This window comes from Micropterus dolomieu, linkage group LG22 (genome assembly GCF_021292245.1).
Source record: "Micropterus dolomieu isolate WLL.071019.BEF.003 ecotype Adirondacks linkage group LG22, ASM2129224v1, whole genome shotgun sequence".
NCBI lineage: Eukaryota > Metazoa > Chordata > Actinopteri > Centrarchiformes > Centrarchidae > Micropterus > Micropterus dolomieu.
The window spans coordinates 31257234-31279043 of record NC_060171.1 but is presented as its reverse complement, the minus strand read 5'-3'; the positions used below and the strand labels follow the sequence as shown (position 1 = coordinate 31279043).

Below are 21810 nucleotides of genomic sequence, written 5' to 3'. Positions count from 1 at the left end.
TAAAATAAATCCATATTAGACATGTATGCAGGTCTTATGTATGGAATTACATTTTTGCCTCAACTCTGTGCTCACAATGGGACAATTTTAGCACAGAAAAAGACTTTGGAGAAGTTATTATCTCACAAAGAATAATTTCTTCACAAAATACAATTTATGTGCATGCAAGAAGGAGGAATTTGACACGCAAAGAGCTGTAATTTGTTAATATTATATTAATATATATATATATATATATATAATATAATATATTAATAGTAATTTGTGCCTCCTTTCTGAGCATGTGATGGGACAATTTTAGTACAAAAATCAATTTTAAAAATTATTTTGTAGAGAAATGAGCATAAAAAGAGTAATTTCTTTATTTGTCATTATCATTTGTCTGCAAAATATAGTTTATGTGCATGCAAATTTTTCTGTTCTTAAAGCCCCATTGCTTGCACAGATATAACACCATACAGATTGGGCGTTTGTGACTGAGATATTGTGTGGATGTATGTTTTATGTATGAGTACATTTTGCTTTTGCGGATTTGACATTTGCATATACTACTGCTAAACCATTTGCTCTACATTTACAGATCTCCAAAAGTTACACACTGTCATAAAGCTTTTAATTAAATACAACTGCTTTGCAATCAATCTCCCAATTATTCAAAGCCCCGCACTTCAGCAAGCTTTATAAATAATTAAACACAAAAACAGGATGAACCAATTCATTATTAATCTGGCTATTATGTATTCAAAAGTTGTTGCTTTTCAATCACAGCCCACTAAGGTACCACTAACACAGTGATAATGCAGTGGCAACTTGTGGAGGACTGGAACTGTATCTATCGGCTACTGTGTAGCATCTGTTACCAAACCTTCTGTTGACCTTCTGTTGTTTTTGTGGCTCAGGTTTGTGGATCCTGAAATTTTAAAAGTATCTCAATTTTTGGGAAGCTCTTAATATATATAGTCATGAAAATGTCCAGGCTATTTTATTAGTGTATTTAAACTGGATATTTATAAGTACCAACAGTAAAAAATGATGATGGCAAAACTTGTCCTGTGTGACCGTCTCTTTCCACCTGCAATGAATATTCAACACATTTGATGCTGCGGATGTTGGGTTAGCATGCTAAAACATAACATCTGCCCTTACATAGTAGATTAACTGGCTTACAGATTTAGAGCATTGAATATTAAAGACTGTGATGGAAGAAGTAATCACATTCTCCTGAAATTCCACTAAAATACTATATTATAGGCAAATGTCCTGCATTTAAAATCTGACAAGTAAAAGTGTTCATTATCAGCAAAATGTAAACCTGCATTACTTTTTAGGCCACAAACACAATATTGACCTTAAAGTTAATATGGTCAACTGCTGCTGATTTACACATCCAGCAGACACAGAGCAACATTAGCACTTTTAAGCTAATAAATGTTCATCTTTCTTCACCAGCTGGTCACTAACTTTTTCTGCCAGCTGCAGCAGGAAAGGAGGTTGATGAGGGCAGTGAGACTGAACCAAAAACAGTAAAGCTACTGAGGATAAAACCAAAAGAATGAGCTGAACGACGCTAAAATGCGTGTGTTGTAGTTGGTGTGGTGTAGTGAGTGAATTTTAACTGCTTAATATAATGCTGGGTAGTTTAACATTAACTACAACAGTAACTACAGCTGTCAAAGAAATGCAGTACGGTAGAAGAAAAACTTACCTCAAATTTGTACTTAAGTACTGAACTTGAGTAAATGTACTTTGGAAGACTGCATGATATACTGATTGATTGTGTCATCATAAGTTTTAATCTGATGATTTGAAAAACTGACAGATTTTAGCATTTTCTGACAATGCCTTTAACCATTTTCAACTGCCGTGGACACTGAATTAAAGCAGATACTTCATTAATGTAGATATGTGATAATTCATAAATGTATCAAATAAAAGCGCGGTATACAAAAATACTTGATCAGCTGTAAAGCCCTGATGCTCTATCATCCCCTCGTTTGTTCCCTACCACGTTACTATGTGTGTGTTCTGAATAAACATAATCTATTAATAACAGAAAGATTACATAAAAGTCATCCGGTAAAAGAAATGAATGACATTTCTACTACAACCGCCTTGTAGTCTCACAGACTCCCGCTTCTTACAACTCAGGAAGTAGCTATTGCGTTAAAAATGTTTTGAAACAGGTGAAGGGAGAAAATATTGCGCAGTGCATCTAATCAAAATTACATCTAAAATGGTTCACGTCTGCAGCTACTAAATTCTACATGAGCTTCATAGACGCAGGTCGCTAAGTGGGAGACAGGCATTTTCCTGTGTGTCTGCGTCTCTGCTGAACTTGGAGTTAGGCATCATAAAACATGTATGAGATGGCACTGAGCACTGCTAACATCAATCCCAGTAATACTGCTGTTTACTCTCCCACTGTCTTATAAAAGCCTTCATTTGCATGCACACACACACACACAAACACGCACAGACATGCACACATTTCACAATTTATGTCACCATTTTACCACGAGGAAATGAAACAGAAGTGGCTGCTAAGGATGATTTGTGATTTCCGAGGCCCTTACAGTGTTGAGGGCAAAGCATTCTATGTAACGGATTTATAGTAATCTCATAAGAAGATGGATGCGTTTCACTATGGTACAGATTAATCTGCACATCTTCAGCACATATTCATAGTTATTTTAATTACTGCGACTTTCTCATTTTAACGATTTCTTTATATATTTGGGGGCAACAAACATTGAAATGATATCAAATTCTTATATCACAAATGTATGGTACTGTAGATTTAGAAACTCGTATATCAGTCTGCAGATCAGTTAGCAGAGGAATATTGGGCTTTTATCAAATTTTGTGCCATTTATGTGTCTCACTGTTAATATTGCTGAGATGCCTCCCTAAACAGACCTACAGAAAAGGTCTATAAAGCTTTCAACTGAAGTGTATTTCTGGTACAGACTTACAACATTTTAACAGTTTTTTTAAATGTAGTAATTATTACTTTAAAGGCACACATGTAATCTACAAAATGGAGACTTAACTTCACTGCAGTGAGACTTGACTTAGTGAAGACTTGAAAGAAACATTCCAGTCTCAAATTTTCAACTGGTAAATTCCCAATTCCCAAACAGTAACATATAAATGATGCATTGCCAAACTATGGTTACAAACTATTATTAAAATTTTAATTATTAAATTAAAATTATCTATAAAGCACTGTAAAAGCTTTAAGGTCTTGAAAGACTTGACATGGACATCTCTCAATCGAGACTTGATTTGATAACACTTGAGACTTGGCTTGAGCCTTGCTTTGACAAGTCGTGGGATTTCACTTGACATGGATTTGTCTTTGTCAGCTTTCTCAGACTTGACTTGGATTTTGAAAACCAGCTCTGAGCTGTTGACACAGTGGAGGATTTTAGCCTCTTATGATGGTCTGAGTACTCTAAAGATTTTCCACGCTGACAAGTATAAAACACTGCAGACCAAAGGAAAAAAATGGAAACTTTTACTTGTGCAGTTTGTCTGCTGTAGTTACGCTAAACTGGGGGCAGATGTGTGGGCCTCTCCAGCCTCACAACCTCCGAGTATACACTAATTATCACCTCCAGGCAACTTCCTACTCTCTCGCTAGCCCACTGAGGAGCTGGATGGACTCTTTCTTCCTCAGATCACTCTGTCTTTATCCTCTCACTCCTCCTCGCCTAGACCTCTTCCTTCCCTCTCTTTAATTCACTTTCCCCCCGCTGCCTCCCCCCCTTTTAATAGATACCATTATAGAGAAGCTGCGTCTTCACTAAAGAGAAATCCATCCGTTAACACAGTGCCTTCTTAAAGGATTAAAGTGATGCATGAGTATGCCCAGGCATCAAAACAGCTTTACGCTTTGTCTCCATAAGCGATAAAGCATTTCCATGCATGACTTGCCATAAAAGCTGAAACCCTGCACCTATATTGTTAGGGGGAGTTACCATGAACACCTCATAAACAAGTCTCAGAGCCTCTCATAACATCAAAGGCATTGTAAAGACTGCACGTCCAATGAGCCGTGAGCATGGCCAATAATAAACACACACACGGCCGCGCAACAACGTAGCACTTAACGGCAACTGGGTGATTAAAGCCAGCGAGGCTCTCTGGGGCCTAGAAAGGGAGCGGTAATGATGCAGCGTCAACCTTTGCTCAAGCCTCATTGGCTCACGCTTCTGCTGAGACTTAATTGAAGGGTACACTTCGTTAACACTGTTGCCAGGTGACCACAGAGGCCTAATCGAAGGGCAACGCTTCATTGGATCTGTGCCTGTCCATCAATCAGGCGCATTAGCTAGAGCATAGCTTTTCAATGTTGTTGGCAGTGCAACGTGTTGACTGGAAGAGGGAAGAAGTGCAGGATGAAAAGAGAGAGGAGGGGAAGAAAAGTAGAAACAGGGAGAAGATAAGGGGTGCAGAAAGAGGAGGGAAAGGCACGAGTGAGGAGGATTAACGGTCCGTGGGAGACAAGAAAGGCGGGAGGGGAAGGGAGTCCTTGGGGATCTGATTATCAGATTAGGCAGCAAATGCTACGTCAGCAATATTTCAGCATGGAAATGAAAGCTCTCCTGGCAGGAAAAAAAGCCTAATCTCCTGTTTCTAATTGGATGAAACCTACGCTCAGCAAGGAAACTATCAGAACTCAAACTCAGAATGAAATGACATTGAATTCCCGTGCGCCATTCAATTTCCCACAAAGATTCTCATTTTGTGGGATAAGTTCCTGTGGGCCACATATAGGAAACTCAAGATTATATTAATATTTTGTTATATTAATATTCTAGTTCTGTGTGTAGAGCACAGATAACATTGAAAGTATTAGTTATCATTGCAGTTAGGCAAACATAAATTCAGCTTGCTGAATCCTGGGGCAGGTATGAAGTTGACTTGTAAGTGAAATGAAGGCTTTTACTTTGTTAATATAGTAGAAACTGGGGAGGGATAATTTGTCATTACCATAAACTCTGTATATGGGTCAATGGTAATTAGACTAATGAGTGAAATTCTATTATGCGGTGAAAGCCTCTGCAAAGGTGTGCATCCTTGAGGGATTCACTCTATCGCTATAAAACACACAGAATGGAACACCATTCACCATGACAGCTGCCTGGAGAAAAAAAAAAAAAGGAAGAATGAAAGAAGCATCAAATATCACCATCAGGCTGTGAAAGCTCTGTCGAGTCTGTCACTGTCTCCTCACTACAAACCGGGAGAGCAAACCTGAAAAATGCCCCCTGAGGCAGTCAAAGAAGCCTCCACCAAGAACTCTTGTATCTGTGCACAGGTGACTGGCTCTGAGAAGGTCAGCAGAGGTGTGGGATTGATGAAAGCTCTGTCAAATATCACTGGGAGGAGTGGGCTTGATGAAGAATCTGTCAGAAGACACCACTGAGGCTACGAAAAGCCCCCCGCTCAGCTGCTCCAGAGTGCCGCAACGCCTGCGCTGTTGCCTTCCAAGCACGGCTCTTTCTCCCACTCGTAGGGAAGTACAGACGGGCATGAAAAGGAGCTGCTGTGAATTGTTCATCGCTTCCCTGTCTCCAAGGAGCTCCTGCAAACAGAAAACACACCATGGGTGGAAAATATAACACAAACAATCTCCCAAACTGGAACACGGGGCCTTGTGCACACATCCATGAAGGTCTGATGCACTGAGCCAACTTAAGGCAACATTGTGCAGAGCTGCATTCAATGGCAGGGAGATTATGAGAGATCCTTTCCCCTGCCCACAAAGCTTAGAAGTTATTAGTGTTGTAACAACCCTGGCAGGGACCCGCTAACTTCCCTGCCAAGTCCAAGCCGCCGGTTGGTGAGGGGGCTGTGCTGTCACCGGGGAAGCGTGAAGCCTTTTTGGACACACTCCCTGTCAAGTTTTTTCAGATATCTGAGATATTAGTCCGGGCACTGTGACCAATGGCTTGAAACCAGGACAATCCACAGTTACTGTACCCTGGTATTTGTCATTGATGTCTACCCATCAGGCCATAGCAGTGATTCATACTGGAGTCAGCATCCTCCCCAACATGTGCAGCAACATGATTATGGCAAACGCAGCATCACACTGTGTGCTACATAGACCTCATTTCCATTGCAGCTGTTGGCCTAGCACAGAACCCATATAGCTTATCGTAGAGCAGAGGACTGACAGGAGGAAGGTGCAGTGGAACAGAGAGCTGAAGTCCTGGCGTACTATCTCTCAATGTGGGGTTCTTTCATCATCGTCTTTCTGAAAATGTGAAATGTTTCTGCTGGTTTATTATATTCTGAGATAAATGAGCATCAACTACAGCACTTGCTATTGTTACCCTCTGTGACTTTAAACTTGCATTAACAGATTTTTTTGACCACATGGGGGCAACAGAAACAAAGACGCCTTAATTAAAATGGCCTATTAGCATTCATTTGTTTGTTAGGACTAGCATTCATTTTAGTGTTTGTGTCCACCTGGTGAATGTAAGTCCAATATTCAGTCTACTTGTAGCTTTTCAGCTTTGGTCTCCACCAACGCCTGAGGGATGTAGCCGGCTCTTTAGCTACCAAATGCTCTGTTATGTTCATCAGCTAGTTTCTCACTTTGTCTGTCTGGTGTTTAGTGCTCGGCAGGTAGTGTACAATGACTTTACTTCTGTGTTTGTTACTATGACAGCGTAGCAATGCTGAAAATACATAATTCCAAATGTTGGTTTCCCCTTTATGCTCCATTCACGCACATCCCATTTGCCCACAATATCTAAAAATTTCAACAGGAAGCCTGACTCAAACATAGTTTTTTTTCTCACTGAGCTGCAGCTTGCAACTGCGGTCTGAACATTATGACATGAACACGGCAATATCCATGATATCCACCATCGCCCTCTTCTAATGTCATCTTGTAAACTTTTTCACTTTTTCTACTGTCTATAAGACATATCTGAAATCCTGGTGGTATTTAAACCACAGATGTCTCAGAAATATTAAAAAAGCAATGATAATACATTTCTAAAAATGTACTCTGCTTATCTAGACATTGTGTGGTTCACATTGTATGGACCGAACCACACTTTGTACTGTTTAAGAAGATTATGCTCCAAGACTGGACTTTGGACTGACTTCATGTTCTTACAAACATCTATGTGATTTCGAACGGGAGGTGGGGGTTCTTACTTCTGGAAGAAAACACAAAAGTTAATGTATCTCTTTGTCCGAAACATGGCTTGAAAATGACAGTAATCCAGTCTTAGCTCTCTTGGCACAGATAATATTCCCTCCTAACATCTCTCTTATCACCACAATGAAACTTTATCAGCATTTCAACAGCAATGTTGTGTTAAATCAGATCGGACCATCAGGACTGTCAGTGGCTGGCTGGTCATGTCCAGATGTTCCTCAGAATATATAAGACTTCTTTTTTGCCTGCAATTGGCTCTAGAATGATCCAACTTGTGTGTTAGGATAAATATTTGATTTGGATCTGCAGAAGATAACACTGTTTTTATGGCCTTGGTGTGATAACTATTTACTGTTGTACTAACTGTAAATCAAAAGCATCTTGTATGTAACTCCTTGTTTTATGTCTGGTGACCACTTCAGTTTCACGTTTAAAAGGATTTGATCATTTCTGCTACAGTATCTTGCGGTACATTTTGGCTTGAACACAGGTCATCCTCTTTTAGTATTATTTCAGCCCCAGTGCTCTGTGAGATATGTCAGAGATGATGGATACCTCTCATGAGTAAACAGAGCAAACGAAAACAGGTACACAGCTACAACTCTATACTGGTGTATTCAAGGCCTGGCAGCTTGGAGAAAAAGAAAAAATACTATATTAGCAGGTCTGTCATGTACCAAGCAGAGGGATATATTACAGCTAGAAGCAGTTTTAAAACAAGTTGGGGCCCTGCCAAGAAAGTCTCAGAGCAATATCTTCAGCCATATGGATATGGGAATGCATTCTGCACTGGCTGGCACAGGGACTCTGACAATATTTAATACTGTGTTGATATAACCTTCTGGGAAATCATGCTCAGGATGTCTTTGGGGCTTAAATGAAAATACAGTTCAAACGGTGACTGATGTAAAACTCACAAAATATGTACCTACATTAGTTTCTTCCACTTAATACAACTGATTTAGTAGAGTGATTGTATTATTATTATTATGACAAAATGGAACACAATACTGTATTTCTGCTATATTACTCACCGAGGCTAAACTGCACTCACTAAGGTGCGATGCATTAATGAAAGCAATGGATGGAAGGAATGCAGTGTCTATTGTAGTCTAGCTTAACAAATCAATGCAATTCATATTGTTTTAATGTTCTTTTTCATATTCTGAACCCGGTTCCATATTCTGGTCAAATCACACACGGAAGATTAACTTCACTGAGCTGAACAGCGCAACACTGCCACCATACGGACAAATGTACAAACAGACACTCTCCAACTCATAGTTATGACTATAATGACAGTTATATCAGATATAATATATATGCGACCATAAACAGTTTACGAGATAAGCTATTACGGTGATGTTAAATATTTGTGAAAAGGGGTTGCTAAAGAAATTAACACGTGGAACCAATACTGTGTTCAGTTAACAGGAAGAGGACTCATATTTCGGTTGCACAGTTTCTGTACAGGCGCTTCCTGTCGGGGAGTGCTCGCTAGCTTGTGGAGCAGTTTTGGTCATGTTTCGGAGTGTTTTGGGTAGATTGGTGACAGAAACAGTTCGTGTTCACCGCCATGGGAAGACCGGTCCCTTAAACCAGAGGGTGACAGCCGCCTCGGTGTCGGTCAGGAGCCTCTCAGGCGTGAAGGACGAAGCGCAGCAGCCTTTTGACACCTCCCTGCTTGAGTTCCTGGTATGCCCGCTGTCCAAGAAGCCACTGAGGTAGGAGGACAGATACAACTGGGCAAAGTAATTTAGGCAGATGATGATGATGATGAGCGGATGAAGCCTAATGAAGCTTTGGGGCTGTTTTTCTGTGTGTGCCGAAAAAAGATCCAAAGCTTCAAGCTCAACAAACACAGTGACATCTAGTGACTTGCGAAACTCATAGCAGCCGACTGGGGCCAAAGCACAACACGTCGCTGATCATAGTTAGTCTCATATGTGTGTAATAAAATTCCAAGAAGCCCGCGTGTTATTATTAAATTTGTATACTTTGGCTCAGAAGTGCTGAATTAAATGTAGATGTTTCTACGCAATATGTTACAGTAAAAAAATAAAGTCATTGTCCAACCTACATAATAAATATTTTTGTTAAAATGAATGCACCTGAGTTGTGGCCGTGTTAACTCCATGGTTGATTTTTCTGTAACATTTCATGAGTCAGATTTCTCATAACAGTTACTTGTGATTGTGTCTTTCTAGTACGTCACCACATTTCTCCAATATCCTCTTCTCTCCACGTCCCATTCATGTGCCGACCTCATAGTTTAGCTGAATGGAGCTCTCTCTGACGCACCAGTGACGTCTGAAGCTTCGGACGTCATCAGCCGATCGAAACGAGCTTTGGGAGCTTCGGGATCTTCGGGGTCATCTGCCCATTTCTAAAATTTAGGTTTATTGCTACATCGTTGGAGTTACATCACAAAGCCGCGATGACGGGAAACATTTCATACTGTTGTCTGCTTACTTCATGGTATTACTTTACGATCGTACATTGGACGTTTCGGGTACAGACGAACCTTTATTTCGTCCCAGGCACGGGGAAACATTAGTGAACGTTTTTTTTTTTATGTTTCAATTTCATATAGCCTATTTAACATGTTTCATGACTCTACTGCAGTACACATAATAAAGCAGGTCTTTCATTCATGTTGAAATTTCGACGTTTAAATGCATTTCCACCTAATAAAGCGCTTTTTCCCTCTCTTGCAAATCACCAAATCAGTGAACTGGTGTTACACGAACATCTGTGGCTCTCTGTTTTCTCTCCCTGCTCTCAAAAGCATGTGACCTTGTTTCTAAACAGACAGTTTTAGCCATTAAATCATCACCACATTTGGTAACAGCATATCAAACACGGTAGTGGGGAGTAACGGTTGCCAGGTGTTGTGGGAAAGATGACGTCAGCTTTCAGTTGAAATAAATAAAAGATTGACTTTGAAGACTGGTGTGGCTCTTGTCTCTCCCCAGATACGAGGCTAAAACCAATGAGCTGATCAATGAGGAGCTCGGTATCGCCTATCCCATCATTGGTGGCATCCCAAACATGATCCCTCAGGAAGCCAGGCTCATCCAGAAAGACACCAATATCTCGACCACACCAGTGCAAGGGTAGAAACCCCACGACCGTACCTTCAGCTGACCCAAACCAATCAGACCGGACGTTGTTGTGTTTTAATGGACTGAAAGAGACAGTACCTATTTAACACTGTAACTGGACTGCTGCACAGTGAGAACTTGTACTCAGATATTTATTTACTAGGGTAGTACCCTGTGTCAGAACCCATCTGCAGGTATGTTCTCCCTGTCTGTGATGGTGGGGCTAGTCCCCATAGTGTCTCTCTTTGGTTTGTTCTACTCTGCTGCAGTGGATGAGAACTTCCCACAAGGCTGCACCAGCAGCAGCAGTCTGTGTTTCTACAGCCTGCTGCTGCCGGTCACCATCCCCGTCTACGTCTTCTTCCACCTCTGGAGCTGGATTGGGATCAAGCTCTTTAGACATAACTAGTCTGTTCTGACTCTGTTCTGTTAAAAGAAGAATCCACCTGAACAGAGCTTGAGCACTATTCAGTAATTTATTGGGGATGTGCCTAGAATTTCTGCTACCCATTTAGTTTCTTAGGTAATAAAAGGTAAAACTAGATGTCACGTCAGCAGCAGAAAATGTTGTTTTTCTCCACGAGGCAGAACTAGACAGGACATGCTGACAGAGTGAGAGCAGCAAAAAATCTATTACTAAAGTTTTGTTAATTTTGACAGTAACCATAGGTGGATTTACATTACTAAGCAATAATATACATAAAGATTTTTTCTTTTGAATACTGGTAGTCGTCTGGCTTAGACTACAGTATGTTATAGTAATATGTTACAGTCACAACAGCTACTAAACAAGCTCCTGTTGGCAAGTTTTGTCAAAGTAGCACAGTAAATCCTGAACATTTGGGTGTTACAGTGTGATGTTAGTTATTCTGAACTGGATGTAGTTGACACTGTTTGAGCCGACATGGAAGGTTTACTACGGTATTTGTCTGTCATGTGACAAATTTTTATTTACATTGCTATGGAGGTGAAATTAATAAAGATATTACATTGAAGCTTCACTGTGTGATTTGGAAAAACACTGTTAAAACTCTTACACTGTATATGTCACAGATTATACAGTAAGTAAATTACTTTCTTCGCAATAAATAAACTTTAATAGATTAAAGGTTTGCTTTCATACAGAACAGATGACGAACAAAGCTATGAATTACAATTTTATGTCATAGATTGCTAAAAACATTCAAAAGTCTGTCACTGAAACTGATATTCAAAGGAGGAACACAAACAACCTGTGTGGACTTGAACCATGTAGCAACAATTTAAATGAAAGCCTAACTTGAAAATTCAAACAATTGACAAATACATAAAGTCATCATTACTACAATAAGGAATATGTCAGTTTTCTCCGCAAGTTCATTTTGGAATAGATTTACTTTCTCTTGTCCTATATATTTTTCCTTTTCATGTTCAGAATAAAATCCATCATGACTATTAGACCTTTCTACCGTTTATCATAAAGGGATTGACGGACACTGTTAACATCACACCTTTCTACTGATCTGATCCCTGGCTGCTCTTTAAGGACATACGCTGTTCCAGACTTTCAAGGGAGTCCAGCAGAAAAGGTAAGAATGTGACAGCAGGTTAGTGTATAGAAACCTTCATTTCCATCCCTCCGTAAGACCTCAGTGGCCCTTCCTGCTTTTCACCTCTCTGCTCTGAACCAGTTTCATCAGTGGAGACGCCGGTCTAGGAGACTGTCCCTCTCCTTTTGTCTTGAAAAAGAAGGACTCGTTGAGTCTCATCTGGACTGCTCTGACCTGAAGTCAAACAGAATGTCATTTTGTTACTGAACAGTGACAAACACTTCAATGACCCTTTTAGCAAATTATTCTGATTAACACGAAACCTTTTTTGTCATTGTTTCGCCACGACAGAAAAGACCAAAACACAATAAGTCCATCTCTTAACACATTCCGACGTTCCTGCGCTGTCTATGGCTCTCAGCCTCAAGCCCATTGGTTCTTACTGAAGATGTGAATCTTTATAATTGGTCACATATAGTCCCATTTTCAGCTCCGTCATTTCCTAAAACATCTAGGCACTGTAGTTCTTACCAAATCTTATTCAAACAGGAGTAAATGATGCAGGGGTCAGCAGTGATGTTCATTGTTTTACAGGCGCAGTGGAGACACAGGTTTATATAGTATTCATGTTTTGTTTGTTAGAGTATTATATGTTTGTGTATCTTACTTCATTTAAATATAAAACTGATTTAGTAAATTGGTTGTTTTATTGTGTCTGAGGGCAGACAGATGCAGATTTGACTCTTGTGTTGCACTACACGACTACACACAGTATATGATGACTCCCTATGGTTGAATGGATGTTCTGTTGTTGCCACCTTGGTGTTGGATAGATGGTTCTAGGTCATATTTATTTGGATTTCCATGAGCTTTATATTTACATTATTACCTATAGCATTTGTGATGAATCATGTAAAGGTTTTGATGCAACCCATAAAAGGGAAACTACAGCTTTGCAGGGCCATATTTGGCCCAGGAGCAGCTATTTGCCTACCACTGAAATAGTGCATTAATTGGTGACTTTTTGAAGCGACGGACTAATACACATTTGGTGCACTAGCTAGTATTTACTGTACAGCACCAATATGTTTGTTCATGGTAATGAAGGTACATGTCACACCATGACTCGCTGGTGTGTTGTTAATAGTTTTTTTGGCAACAATGGAGCTTTATGGCTCAGATGCATCAGACACAGTACTTGTTAGTAGGATCAATTCAATGTTGCCAGCCTTGTCCTTAAAGTGTAGTGATGAAATATTGGTTCAATTTTCACATCATCACATGTGGATTTCTAGTCAGATATATTTTCTTTATAAAAGGGGTTTGAGAGAAATGAATAAGGCACTGTAATTTTAAGATACACTGATTTAGCTATCCTTTTTTCTCTGTAGGCATTTGACAAAAAAATAAGAAACGTGTGAATATTGTAGATTGTGCAAGATACAAGATATTTGATGGCTGTGTGGGCCAGTGTGACTGCAGTGCACCACCTGGGTCAGGTCCAGCTTGCCAGTGCGACAGGGGGGCTCGGTGTCCTCACTGGAGGTTGTCGTGTCTACAGACTTGGGCTCGGACTCTGACAGGGGGCTCAGAGTTGTTTCACCTTTACCTTGTGTGCTTGCAGACCTAGGGTGTGGACCGGGAGGCTCTTTCTTTACCTCTTCCTCCCTCATGTCCGAAGAGCATGATGGATCTTTTCTGGCCTTCTGCTGCAGGCTCAGGTCCAACGGTTTCAAGTCCTCAAAGTGCAAAGTCATTCTAGCTTTTTGGCAGAAGTTGAGGTAGGAGCAGAGCTCAGTGGTGAAGAAGTTTTCTGTCTGTGTGGAGGTGCTTGTCGTGGACTGTTGGCTTGAAGTACAGGAATGTTTCTTTGACTTTGCAACATCCAGGGAGGAATTTACATCAATTGGCACATCCAGGTAAGGATTCACCGCACGTTGCTTTATATGTACGGGACGTGATAACTCTTTCTCCTTAGTAAGGTTTGCGTTTAGCTCCATCTGTGTCTGAAAGGATTTTCCCTTCTTGGGATTCTGATGGGCTTTGTTGAACTCCTCTTCTTCATCTGTGAACCTGAGTACCTGGACTGTCTTTGGCTTTCTGGGATGCTGGAAATTGAAATGTGATTCTTGTGGACATTTGTATGATCCTTCAAGATTCTCGTCTTGCTGTGTGAACATTTTAGGAATTGTAGTGACGGCTTTGTCACTGGCTTCACCACTGGAAGATTCGGAGGGCGATGCTCTGAATGTCTTCTGGGTGATAAACAGGTCCTGGCTGTTTATATCCTGGCTGTTGCACTGGGAGTCATTATCCTGTGTTTGTGCCAGGCTGTACCCTGCCACCGTGACCTGTGAACAGCTCTCCCCACCTCTCGCAGCTTCTGAGAGGGTGCTCTCTCTGGGACACTGCAGAGATGACGAGCCAAATTTAGGACGTTTGACGCGGATGTAGCCTGGGGATAAGTCAAACGCCACTTTCTTTTTTCTTTTGGTTTTCTTCTTGGAGTCCTGAGTTACTTTTAGCTTGTCATTGTTGTGTGAATTTGATGTTTCAGGCTTCACGGTAGGTTTTGCTTGTGCAACACTGCCCTGTGTAAAAATAAAACTGTTACCTAGTTCCAAAGCCAATCTGCTTTTCTTCTTTTCTTTTTTCTTTTCTTTCATCCCCTTCATTGCTTCTTTGAATTTCAAGTTTTTCTTTTTCTTTTTCTTCTGGACACTCTCATCTGTTTTCACGGTTATGTTGTTTTTTGTTTGCTTTAGGCATTGTTTGTCCTTTTTGGAGTGCTTTTTCCTTTTTCTTTTGCCCGGTGAAGTCCAAGACTCCCAAAAGAAGTCTGTCTCCTCACAGTCGCTCATGGCTCTGTTCAACAGATACGGCAAAGAGCATAGTTTTGAATACATAGTTTTATATTTAGTTTTAGACACCTGTATAGATAAATACACTAACTTAAAGAGAATGCAAGATAACAGATGAGTTGATTAAATTAGGTCAAATGTAATTTCTGTTCCTTTTTAATGTTGTTATTACAGAATATTTACAAGCATCTGATCAAACAAAGTGATACCACAAAGGGATGTCTTATTTTTGTAGTTATTTCAACACTTTTCAAACTGACAGGCAGGGCTATGCTACCTGTAATTTTACAAACAAAGGAAAAACTCCAAAAGCAATCACATACACCACCACAACACCTACTGTTTTGTCTTTATTGGTGTGTCTACTGTCATTTAAAGGAAAGTGAGACTGTATTAGTCCACTGTTGTTTTTGTGTTTTGTCCCATCTGTATCTATAACCTACTTCATTGGTCTTGTTTTATATCAATGAGAGTAGACTAAATATCAGAAACACCAGCCTCCATCAAAAACTGAACATTATATTCTTCAGGAGGGTACATTTTACAGCAGGGCTGTTTTATTAGACTATATTCATTTTAGCTAGGTGCATAGTCTATGAAATGTCAAAAAGAAAAAAGTGAAAGAAATACCCATTCCTATTCCTCGGAGCCCAGGGTGACATCTTCAGATAACTTGTTTGGTCAGACCAACTGTCCAAAACCAAGAGGTATTCACTTTACAATGATATAAAGTAGAAGAAAGCAACAAATCTTGAAACTGGAGCATGTGTGATGAAAAAAATGACTGAAATAATTAAATAATTTTTTTGTCGATGGACAAATCCATTTGTCGTCTGATCGCTTCAGCTTGAGCTAGGTGTACCTAATAAACTGACAACTGAGTGCGTATTGATTTTGTCTTTTAACTTACTGGCCTCTACAGGTGTGAATGTTAAGATTGTAGTGTCTTTTAGAGCTGCAACGGTCAATTTAGCAATTGGTCAATCGACAGAAAATTAATCGGTAACTATTTTGATAATCAATTCATTATTTTTTGTTATTTTCTAAGCAAAAGCGCTAAACATTCACTGGTCCCAGCCTCTCACATGTGAGGGTTTTACACTTTTCTGTGTCGTATATAATAGCAGATTAAATATCCTTGGATTTGGACAGTTGGTCTAAAAAGAAAACAAATGAGTAGTTGCATCCATCAACATCCATTTTTCAATATTTTCTGTATATCTCATGTAGGTATTCTGCTGGGATTGAGATCTGGTAAATGCTCATTAAACCATTCAGTGAACCATCCCACCCAGTGTGGAAGCGCCTGGCTGTATATATATAGATCCTTTCATTTGCTTCCGGCCATAATATCTTCTTCGCTGTATTTGCTTGCTCAGCAGCTTCAAGTTGCTTTGTCTATTACCTGCATTTGCATGCAATTGTGCTGTGAGTGTGTGTGTTTATCAGCAAATCTTTTATGCATAACTGTTTGAGATGCATTGTGTTGGTGTCTTGTTTCCTAATGAGGTTTTTAAACAGGACTACTTTGTCTGATCACTTTTCATGGTTTAACACCAAGGCCAGGCACAAGCCAACAGACATGATGAATGTGCACTGCTTTTGGGAAGATAAACTCAGGGAAGTAAAGACTATACTTACATGGACATAAATAATTTGCATAGTACCCTTAACAGCTCTACTGGCTGTTAAATAGTAGGCCATTTACCCTGTATCTATGATGAAACATTAGGTTTACTGAGCTCACTGGCATATTATAAATTACAGCATTAATCCAAGTACCCACTTCCTACAAGCAATAGAAACCTATCTCGTTGCAAGACATTTCTCCTGGGTATCACATTGCAGCAGAGTTGATAGGAAACATATGGAAAAATATTGGTGAGTGAATCACATTCACATTTTGCTATCATTTTCTTGAATTGAGTGAAAGTTAATTTCGGATATATGTGATGTTTGTTACTTTCTGCAGCGTGAATAACCTCTTTGCTAACAAAGGAAACTGATAGCACTTCGATTTAGGATGTTAACATACAAACAGAGTCTGCAACAATGTAACAGTGTATGAAGTGGAAGAAGTCATACTACTTGGGAAATTACATGGAATTACAATAAGGCTACTTACATTTTTATATAGCCTGCTGAATTTACCCCCAGCTGTTACCGGTTTGTCTAGAGTCCTAGCTTAAAACTAACGTTAGAGAAAGCAGACGCAATTACGAAATACACATTAGCCTTAGCAAAATCACACTGTAACGTTACAGGTTTAGCGTAACTTTCTGTAGCCTAATTTTGGCCGTATTTTTTCGCGGTTCAAAAAGGTAACTACTTTGTACACCCACCAACCTATTTTGACCCATGTCTAGGCTTTAACATACAAAGCCAGTATACAAAAAACGTTTTTTGCAATACCTTAATAATTACCTCAGGAGTGCAGACTCAACTTCAAAGAGAGCGCCCCCCGCTTCCCAGAGTTCAAGCTGAATTCAAGTGCTTCCTGTAAGGTCGGACTTCTGAGGATCTGAGAGAATAGGCAGATTTAAAACTACAGATTTTTTTTTGAGGAAAGCAGCACAAAACACTTCATTGTCTATTTTTCATTAGGTTTAATTCATTTATCCAAGTACACATAGTCTTGCTGTACACATAATCAGCTTTAATAATAAGTCTTACATGCAACATACCGCCAATTCAAACATGCTGGAACTAACAATAAAATGCATTATCCATACATCTAGTAGTTATTTAATGTTTCCATGCCTTTACCTCATAACTGTCACACCTCACCAACTGTGGTGTCAAAGAAAATCCTGACAGACATGTCGTCTTTGCTTGCTAGGTAATTCTGGTGCTTGAGGTAACAATAATTTTCGGTGGCACATAAAGAAGCCTGCAGTGTGGATTAGAACCTTTTGATTATCTTCTCGCGACATTGGAAGCCCTGTCTTATGTCACCGCAAATAAGATGAGACGTGTATCCGAGGAGAGTGTTTCAAAAGTTCATCTTTAGAGTTCATGTTTCACAAACTGTTCACAGTAAGACCACTTGATGTCGCAATTTACCATCTGCTACATGAATCAGTGTCAAAACTTTTGCGGGCAAACAGTAGCAGAATAAATAAATTTACATTTGGTATACTTATATTACATTTAGGAAGCAAAGTACAAATACACACCTGAATATACCAAGATCTCTGGAACTTTTTTAACTTTTTTATTAACATTTACATTACATTAAATTACATAACATTTTTAAATTCATACAAAAAGAAAATATGTTAGTGAAGACATTTGGAACTTTTTAAGTCCTTTTACTCAGTCACTATGAAAATAATTGCTTTCATAAATCCCCTCCTCTAGACGAGAATCCCTCTGTGCTTATGATTCATGACTCATTCTCTTTCTCAGTCTCTCAGTGAAAACGTGTACTCTCCCTGAGTAGATGTGGCCTAAGGATAATACACAGCTGACTGGGAAACCTTTCAGACAGCAGAGAAGACAGATTCTGGTTTGTAACTTTAATTCCTCTTCAGTTTTGTACAGCAGACTAATCTATTGTCTTGTTTTCTATACATTTACTCTAGGACATTACTTTTTCTTTTGTTTTCCAGAAACGTCCTCTATTCACAGACACAACATGAATGATGAAGGCTGCATATGATGCAGTAAAGGTGGGGGAAAGAGAATTATACAATAATGGCTCAGATATATCTTCTACTGAGTCTACAAAAGGGACATACTTAATAACAATTTAACTTAATATTTCCATCTCCATCTCCATGACAAATGAGCAACTCTATCCTAAGACTTTGCAATGCAAATATTGCAAATAAGGTCAAGACTGACCTTCCAGGTCAGTTTTACTTATTAATGTCCTTGGTTTTCTGTGGGTATCCCCGTTAAATTGAGCGTATACAGTATATCCATGCTTTAAGTAGTGATTCATCTGAACTGATACTTTATGATTACAACATCTTGAACGCCAGTGTTTTTTCCAAACATTTGTCAGAAGAACAGCATTTTTCACACACATCTGATATTTTAAGGTTATTTTGAAGGCCGCTGGAGGAAATATACCTTACACCTCAGACCAGCTAGATCACAGCATTCCCATTACAAAGTCTGACTGCCAATTTATTCTACTGTAAGTAATGCTGTGACCCATTTCTATCCCATTAGTTTGACAAAAACCTTTATGGTGTACTGCGTCTGTACCACCTGCTGTAGTACAAGAACATTCTTTACCCTTGTTAGTTTGAGGAGTAAGATTTTTATCGGTAAGCAGATGGGTTGTTAAAGTGTGCAGTGGACTGCAGGGATTAGCTAATAGGATGCTGGATTTTATTAAACACCAGCTTCATTAATATATAGAAACAGTAAAGCTGAGGGGAAGAAAGTGTTTTTAAATAAAGATGAATAATCAGGAAACACATCATCTACAAACACATTGTGTTCTTCCAGCTTTCTTGTCCATTTTAAACAGTTTGATAAAGACATGTTATTTTGATTATTTACCATTTATAGTTCAATAGAAATAAATGTATAGTTGTTTTGTTAGGTCTCTGCCCGTCCGTTATTAATTAACGTCAATATAATAAATAATCAACAATGGAATACATTTAAATATGTGATAATATTGATAACTTAATGCACCAAATCACACGAATTGCTATAGAGTCAAAAGCTAATATTGCAGCAACTGAGATCAGCTAAGCTAGTTACCTTTAGTTTAGCTTATTATCATGATTAAATTATGCGGAGTAACATGCTGAAGTAACAAGTTGTCAGTTTGACAAAAATGGACATTTTTCATTTCCAGATAACTGGTAGGGAAAACTCAATAAATACATTTAGTCTGAATTTTAGCTAAGGCTAGCTATCTCACAGCTAGTTTCTAGTTGATAACTCTCTTGCTTTGGCTGTCTAATTTTCTATCTCTATGGCAGAGAATGCAGTATATGCAATTGCAGCATACGGAGTTTACATATTCCCAAGCCAGGGCAGCATGCCACGGTGGCCTGGGCAGATACAAATACAAAATGCATGCAATATAGTTACTGCACATTTTTTTAAAGACATTTCTATTGATTTTTTTTGTTGTTGTTGTCAGTCAGTTTCTGGTATTAACTCAGTTGTAATACTGTATGTTGCCTTTGTAGGGCAGTACATGTTTACCCAATGAAACTGAAGGGGAATTAGGTTTTTTAGGTCTCTCTGTTCAGTTTTTTTTTCATCCACTATTTAAGGTCATAGTCAAAGTCATTTTTACTCAATTCACAGGTGTAATGAGGTTTTTTCCTGTGACATGTAGGACAGATTTCAAAATGCCTGGGTCTTTGTCATCATTCAGACTGATTCAGGCTGGCTGATGTGGAGAACAGGATGGGTTAGGGTTAGAATGGTGTTGTAGTCAAGACCGCCCAAACTGAGACCAAGTCAAGACCAAGACCAGAGTTTATTGATACCGAGACAAGACCAAGACTTTTAGGGGCTGAGACCAAGTCAAAACCAAGACCACTTCCCCACATTACATGACACACAATAAAATGTGGAAAGAGATCATAGGTACTTCAGATGAAAAATCCACATTCCCATTAACACACCCAGATACAAACACTAAGAGCTAAAATCAATATAAACATCTTTATTCAACACTCCTTTTCCATGCTAACCATCGCGGTTAGGAGTGACAGTGACATTTTTAATTAGGGTTATTGGTTGCATTTGAAGCAATAACAAATAAATCAGACAATGCGCAAGCAATTTATTGATATTCCCATAGTTATGGTCCAAGACGGAACCAAGACCATCAAAAAGTGGTCTTTCGAGTACTACAACACTACTATCAGACACATTAGGTCAGTGCCAGTCAGTCCAGACACATGATTGTGGTGATTGAAACATTATTTGAATTGCACATTGGTAACATCCCTGTCTGTTTCCCTTTGCTTTTGACGCTTCTTTCATCCAAGGTGCTACATTACTCCTGCCTGAAGTCAAGAAGACATTCCCACAACGTTTGTAGTGATACCTGTGTAGGGTGTGTCTTTAACTTGTAGTCAATTGTGACGTCAGACGTCAGGTTAAGAGAGGTCTCTGCCAGACTATGGAATAACCTCCCTAAACACTGGTTGTTGTTTTTACATTTGTTAGCCATGGCGAAAATCTACTGGACACGTTCCCGCTCATGATAGTAGGTATTTCACAGTTTTGAAATACACAGATTGTTGTGAAATTTGCTGAGCATATTCATGCTGCCAGGGCAAAAAAAAATGTTATCCCCTTTTTAATTTCTCAATTGTCTCTCCTCTAGCAAAACCCTCAGGACAAATGTTACATTTTTAGCCCGACAACTGGTAAGGCCCTGAGATTAGAATAAATATCAATTTGTTGTTTGTTCCTTTAACACCAATATGTTTTGGGGTGTTGCAGCACTATGACTATGTGGTTGCAATTATTTTCTTTTAGCCTAGTCTTTCTATAATGAACTGAATGAATGGAAAGTCAACAGACATACAGTCCTGGTGTCATGGATCAGTATGAGTAGCGGCTGTTTCATATCTCATCATTGTTCTGTCAGTGCTGAATTTGTTTCTTTTCTTCCGGGGTTCCAATAAGCTCCCATAAACTCACTGTACAGTACCTGCTCAGCAGACAAAGTTAGTGTCTAATTGATCAAATTAATGCAGATTTAAAACTGAATGTATGATGTGAAATAGACATCCTTTATAATATTTGGCAACTTTAATGATAAAAACTTTAGCCTTGGACTTATTCAGAAATGTTGAAAGTAAATAACAACAACAAACCAAAAAAAGCAAATATAATCTTATGTTGAAAACTTACAGTACATTTTACTTTTTGTCTTTGTAAATTGCTATTGGCTATTATTGATCTTACTGGGACTTTATGTCTGTGGGGGTGGGTAAGGTGATTAACACATATAAAAAAGAAACTACTTTAGCACAGGCTGAGATTTCTCACTGTCAAAAAACTGTGGGGGTTATCGGTTCCGTTTTGGGGTGGGATAGAATGTGGACTGAAAGTACCTGCATGTCTCGTGATGAGACATTTGAAGACCCATGTGGATATTACATAATCTCCCAAAATGATTAACATGTTGGTGCAGT

At 39.1% G+C, this 21810-nt stretch overlaps 3 protein-coding genes across 7 annotated transcripts; 2 read left to right on the top strand and 1 right to left on the bottom strand.

Moving 5' to 3' along the window:
- Window positions 1-8644: 8644 nt before the first annotated feature.
- On the top strand, window positions 8645-10306 carry LOC123962316 (protein preY, mitochondrial-like). The gene is made up of 2 exons (XM_046038364.1): window positions 8645-8910; window positions 10162-10306. The coding sequence occupies exons 1-2, from the start codon at window positions 8708-8710 to the stop codon at window positions 10304-10306; spliced, it is 348 nt and encodes a 115-aa protein (XP_045894320.1). The 5' UTR covers window positions 8645-8707.
- Window positions 10307-10474: 168 nt separating this feature from the next.
- Window positions 10475-11285, top strand: LOC123962317 (phosphatidylinositol N-acetylglucosaminyltransferase subunit Y-like). Its single transcript, XM_046038365.1, has one exon. It carries the CDS (start codon window positions 10487-10489, stop codon window positions 10697-10699), a length of 213 nt encoding a protein of 70 aa, XP_045894321.1. The 5' UTR covers window positions 10475-10486; the 3' UTR covers window positions 10700-11285.
- A 149-nt stretch (window positions 11286-11434) lies between these two features.
- Window positions 11435-17504, bottom strand: si:ch211-176l24.4. 5 transcript variants are annotated; one of them, XM_046038361.1, is made up of 4 exons: window positions 17447-17504; window positions 17093-17201; window positions 13310-14684; window positions 11435-12053 (listed from the first exon to the last, which is right to left on the bottom strand). In XM_046038361.1, exons 3-4 carry the CDS (start codon window positions 14678-14680, stop codon window positions 11919-11921), a joined length of 1506 nt encoding a protein of 501 aa, XP_045894317.1. In that variant the 5' UTR covers window positions 14681-14684; window positions 17093-17201; window positions 17447-17504; the 3' UTR covers window positions 11435-11918. The 5 variants fall into 5 exon arrangements, with proteins under 5 accessions (XP_045894317.1, XP_045894316.1, XP_045894318.1 ...); XM_046038360.1 differs by having other exon boundaries at window positions 17105-17201; window positions 17447-17490; XM_046038362.1 differs by lacking the exons at window positions 17093-17201; window positions 17447-17504 and adding an exon at window positions 16806-16991.
- Window positions 17505-21810: the final 4306 nt, after the last annotated feature.

Coding starts and splice junctions, on each gene's coding strand:
- LOC123962317 (XM_046038365.1), top strand. CDS start 10,487: ATGTTCTCCCTGTCTGTGATGGTGGGGCTAGTCCCCATAGTGTCTCTC.
- si:ch211-176l24.4 (XM_046038359.1), bottom strand. CDS start 15,342: ATGTCACCCTGGGCTCCGAGGAATAGGAATGG. Junction 14,685..15,310: donor GCTCCGAGGAATAGGAATGG/GTATTTCTTTCA, acceptor TCTGTTGAACAG/AGCCATGAGCGACTGTGAGG. Junction 12,054..13,309: donor GCAAGCTGGACCTGACCCAG/GTGGTGCACTGC, acceptor GTTTGACTTCAG/GTCAGAGCAGTCCAGATGAG.
- LOC123962316 (XM_046038364.1), top strand. CDS start 8,708: ATGTTTCGGAGTGTTTTGGGTAGATTGGTGACAGAAACAGTTCGTGTT. Junction 8,911..10,161: donor CTGTCCAAGAAGCCACTGAG/GTAGGAGGACAG, acceptor GTCTCTCCCCAG/ATACGAGGCTAAAACCAATG.